At 45.8% G+C, this 5,000-nt stretch overlaps 1 protein-coding gene across 1 annotated transcript in view; it reads right to left on the bottom strand.

The window, feature by feature from the left end:
- cachd1 (cache domain containing 1) overlaps positions 1-5,000 on the bottom strand; it is a 122,859-nt gene that overhangs the window by 15,434 nt on the left and 102,425 nt on the right. Inside the window, exons 22-24 of the mRNA XM_063201805.1 lie at positions 4,715-4,831; positions 3,559-3,710; positions 213-374 (exon numbers count right to left, since the gene is read on the bottom strand). Coding sequence (XP_063057875.1) covers positions 213-374; positions 3,559-3,710; positions 4,715-4,831 — 431 coding nt within the window. The remainder of the gene's footprint in view (positions 1-212; positions 375-3,558; positions 3,711-4,714; positions 4,832-5,000) is intronic.

The raw sequence follows: 5,000 nt of genomic DNA, 5'->3' as shown, positions 1-5,000 counted from the left end.
GTCATTGGCTGTCGCGGCTTGTCGCCGAACCGCGTCATAGAAAGTTGAAAGGATTTCAACTTCAAACTGTCGCGCTCGTCGCGCAAATCGCTCTAGTCTCCAGAATCGCTTTTGTCTCGCGACTCAATACAAAGTCAATTACTTCCGTCGCTCGCCTCGCTCTTGTCGCGGTAGGTGTATTTGTGCGGTAAAGGCATAGTGTGTCTCCTCACCTTGCGCGGCCAGTGGTGACATGTGCTGGTGGGAGCGGCGGTGGATCTGGTGGCGGTAGGCGTAGACGGCCAGCACCAGCACCATGATGCAGCCCATGATGCCCCCCGCCACCGGCCCCACGGGGGCGCTCTTTATCATGTTGATGGAGGCCACGTCCTCATCTGGGGAGACATGAGGGGGGAGGAGAGAGGTCAGTTACAGTAGGTAATGAGTGCATGTGTGTGTACAGTATATGTGCGTGTGTATGCGGTGGGGGGTAGGGAGTGGGACAGGAACAGATAGGTAGACAGACACTAGGTAGGTAAACAGACAGACAGACAGACAGACAGACAGACAGACAGACAGCCAGACAGACAGACAGCCAGACAGCTAGACAGCTAGACAGACAGACAGATAGATAGATAGATAGATAGATAGATAGACAGACAGACAGACAGACAGACAGACAGACAGACAGACAGACAGACAGACAGACAGACAGACAGACAGACAGACAGACAGATAGATAGATAGATAGATAGATAGATAGATAGATAGATAGATAGATAGATAGATAGATAGATAGGGAGGGAGGGAAAAAGGACTGGGGGGGGAGAGAGAGAGAGAGAGAGAGAGAGAGAGAGAGAGAGAGAGAGAGAGAGAGAGAGAGAGAGAGAGAGAGAGAGAATGCGTGTTTAAATACGGCATGGAAAGGCAGAGAGAGGAAAAAGGCAGAGCGAGAAAGAGAGAGAGGCTGATGCATAGAGGGGGAGAACAGAAGTGGGAGATGAACAGACAGAGAGAGGAAGGGAGAAGAGAAGAAGAAGAGGTGGTTTAATGCATGCATGAGTACATGGGGGTCGTGTCATGTACAGTATACAGTATGTATGGGCCAGTTGTGGAGTGCTCTTGGAAGTGAGCTCACTATACACATAACACTCTTCATCTGCTTATCACCCACGCTCAGCCTGCCTGACTTCACAACCCACTCACTGGCGCTGATGCACAGGTCACCCAGCTACGACCTCCGCTAGATGGGATCCACACAAACTCAACTCCCACAGAACAGCGAGTGCTCTTGTTCAGAGAGAGAGACGCCCACTTTGGTGCTCCATGGAGGGAAGCAAGCGTTCAACAGAAAAAATGACTGAAATAGGCTAAAAGAGCGCAGTAACAACATTCACTGGTGTTTTGCAATGCATGGAGAAAGGAAAAATGTGCAGATTGGGAATTCATTTTGAATTTGTTATTAGTTTTAACCAGTAAAACCTTTACTGACTGAATGAAATGCCAAAAAGTCAAAAGATAGGCAAAAATGCTAATTGGATAAACTTCAAGTAACAACTAATGACATTCAGAAGTCAAAAGTCGGAGGTCAGACTAGAAATTGTCATAATGGCAAAACAGTTCAATACTTGAAATCATAATTATTCCTTTCCTTCCACTAAATTATGGGAAAAATATTTTTTTTACAGTGTTGATTCCAACACATTTCCACCAAATTATGCCCTGCAATGTATGTATACTGAGAAGACAAACGCATTCATAATTCATGATGGAGTGTTGTCATGGAAATTAAATTATGCATTTATCTAAGCTGATTCATCCAATCAAATGTCTCACTGAAAACAGAAAAGATTTTATATTACTTGATTACTTGCAGCTTTACTTGTACTTGGCAAGTACCCAAAGTTAGAATTGTTGTGGAGCTAAATGATCTCCATTCATACAGAAAAATTAAAAACATTTTTGACACACATAACATACAAACATTTGAAACATTACAGTGGCTAATAAGTGAAACTTCAAGGGAATCCTGAGATGTTTCAATAGAAAGATGGAAATGGATCTGCAGGCTAAAAGAAATGCAGTGAGGGGAAAATCTGCACAGATGGGAAGCACTTGAGTCAGGAGATTGCACATCTATGATACCTATTATAGACCTGACGGTGCCTATGTACTCAGACGCCTGCCCACAATTACTACAATTATCTCCTCTTGAACCATCTTCACACAGACAGGAGAAGCGCATGCAAATGAGAGAGAGAGAGAGAGAGAGAGAGAGAGAGAGAGAGAGAGAGAGAGAGAGAGAGAGAGAATATGTAGATGGCGACAGAGAGGGAGAGATGTGTATATGGAGAGAGAGAGAGAGAGAGAGAGAGAGAGAGAGAGAGAGAGAGAGAGAGAGAGAGAGAGAGAGAGAGAGAGAGAGAGAGAAAAAGAGAAAAAGAGAGAGGGAGACGAAGAGAGAGAGAGATGTGTATATGGAGATAGAGAGAGAGAGAGAGAGAGAGAGAGAGAGAGAGAGAGAGAGAGAGAGAGAGAGAGAGAGAGAGAGAGAGAGAGAGAGAGAGAGAGAGATGTGTATATGATGGAGATAGAGAGATGTATATGGAGATGGAGGTAGAGGTAGAGACAGAGAGAGAGAGAGAGAGAGAGAGAGAGATTGATAGATCGAGAGAGAGAGAGAGAGAGATGCAGAGACATATAGCAAAGGAATAAAAAAGCCGTAGGAGGAAGAAGAGGGCATTAAGGAGAAGAGAAGAGTGCGAGCCAAGGACAGCTGTGACTCACGCACACGGTCTGTTCCCTTTCCTCGCAACCACTTCCGATGACAGCTTAAAAAGTGGCCTTTCACCAGCAAAAAACGTCTGGAAATGCTTTTAGTTCAAAACCAACTGTTGCGAAAGACAACAATGTTCATCTTAAATGGAGGTCATTAGCATCTTCAATTGCATATGATTGCTCAAATGGTCATACTTCAGGTTTAGTACGTGAATAAAGAGGAAGGGGGCATTCCATTCATTTATCAAGCGATGGAGTTCAAAGACCTTTCTGTCCCCTTACCTGCCATTCGGTTCAAACCTAATCTGTCTGTCAAAAATGAAGAAAGAAATCACTGTTACCTTTTATGGGATGTAAAATAGGTGAAGCTTACCAAGTAAACCAGAGTAAAATTATTTAGGGGGTGGTGTGGCGTACTGCGGTAAGACCAATGCTATATGCATTACGTTACATTACACTACATTACATTACACTTAGGTGATGCTTTTATCCAAAGCGGCTTACAGTTCTTTTTAGTACAGGGTACTGGTTACTATACAATCCCTGGAGCAGTGTGGGGATAGATGCCTTGCTCAAGGGCACTTCAGCCATGGAGTGAAGTAAGGAGTGGAAGGGTGGGATTTGAACCTGCAACCCTCTGATCTATAGCCCATCTCCTTTTCCATATAGGTCACGACTGCCCCGACTGCCCCAAACATGCGGCCAACATTGTCAAGGGGAACTCCGGGGTCTTTTGTTCTATTAAATAAAGGCACTATAAGACTCCCAAAAATACTTCCAAAACGTGTTTAGTAAACCTACCGAGGATGCCCATCCCATCCACATAGGGGCTCTTGGCTCCGACGATGCCCCCAAAGCACTCCTTCTGCAGGGCACAGTAGGGCTTGTCCAGGTGGGTCTTGCCATCACTGTCCACCATACACCATTCGCAGTCCAGCACACCAAAGCAGTCACTGTAGACACATGGAAAAGGGAATAAACATTCACAATGTATAACATGCAGCAACAACTGCTGGTTGTTATGGTTGCTAGTGTTTGAAATGGCTGTTATTTTATAGTCTTTATGGCTTTCACTCCTATTCCAGTCTTTTCATCTCTAGTCTAAATACACATTTCAATCCTTTTGTAAATGTTTTCGGAGGGCTTTTATGCCTTTAATGTACAAAGGACAGTGATGAGTAAGTGGGAGAGAGAGATGGGGTAGGGTTGGGGAAGGAATTGAAGCTTGCCACAGCAGTAACTTCAAACCATCAGCAAAGATGTTATTATACCACCACCTAGAGGATCATTTGCAAAACCACCTGACGGCAACTGATGTTCATTCAAGCTGTGTTACCCCTGTACAAAGGTGGCGGTGACCAAATTGAGATATTCGTCCTAATAGACTACGATAGTCAACGTGACATCTAGTGTTCTGTATCACTGTACTTGCACAATGTGTGTGTCGGATGAGTAGTGCTGTCTAGTGTGTAGTATGGTGACGATGTGTTGTGTTACACTGCATGGTGAAAATGTGTGTGTGTGTGTGTGTGTGTGTGTGTGTGTGTGTGTGTGTGTGTGTGTGTGTGTGTGTGTGTGTGTGTGTGTGTGTGTGTGTGCGTGCGCATATGTGTGTGTGTGTGTGTGTGTGTGTGTGTGTGTGTGTGTGTGTGTGTGTGTGTGTGTGTGTGTGTGTGTGTGTGTGTGTGTGTGTGTGTGTGTGTGCGCATATGTGTGTGTGTGTGTGTGCCAAGTGTTGTATGGCTGGCTGCAGCGTGTGTTGATGCACTAGGTTGTGATGGCGAATGTGTGCGCGTGTGTGCGCACGTGTGAGTGTGTGTGTGTGTTTGTGTGCGTACCTGCTGGTGTATCTCTGGCTGCAGCATGTGTTGATGCACTAGGTTGTGATGGCGAGTGTGTGCGTGTGTGTATGCGCGTGTGTGCGTACGTGTGAGTGAGTGTGTGTGTGTGTGCGTACCTGCTGGTGTATCGCTGGCTGCAGCGTGTGTTGATGCATTGGGGCAGGGCGTCCTGCAGGCTGGCCTCGATGACGGTGAGGGACAGGGGCTCCTGGTGCACCTCACAGCTGGGGTTCCTGCACAGCACAGGGAAACAGCACAGCACAACACACTTACAAACATGCAGACCTGACATGTCAAGCCTCTTAAGTCCTGCAAGTCTCTCTCTCTCTCTCTCTCTCTCTCTCTCTCTCTCTCTCTCTCTCTCTCTCTCTCTCTCAAATTCAAATATGCTTTATTGGCATG

Source organism: Engraulis encrasicolus, chromosome 6, assembly GCF_034702125.1.
Source record: "Engraulis encrasicolus isolate BLACKSEA-1 chromosome 6, IST_EnEncr_1.0, whole genome shotgun sequence".
NCBI classification, from domain to species: domain Eukaryota; kingdom Metazoa; phylum Chordata; class Actinopteri; order Clupeiformes; family Engraulidae; genus Engraulis; species Engraulis encrasicolus.
Note: the sequence above shows the minus strand (reverse complement) of the source record. Positions and strands in the feature narration are given on the sequence as shown.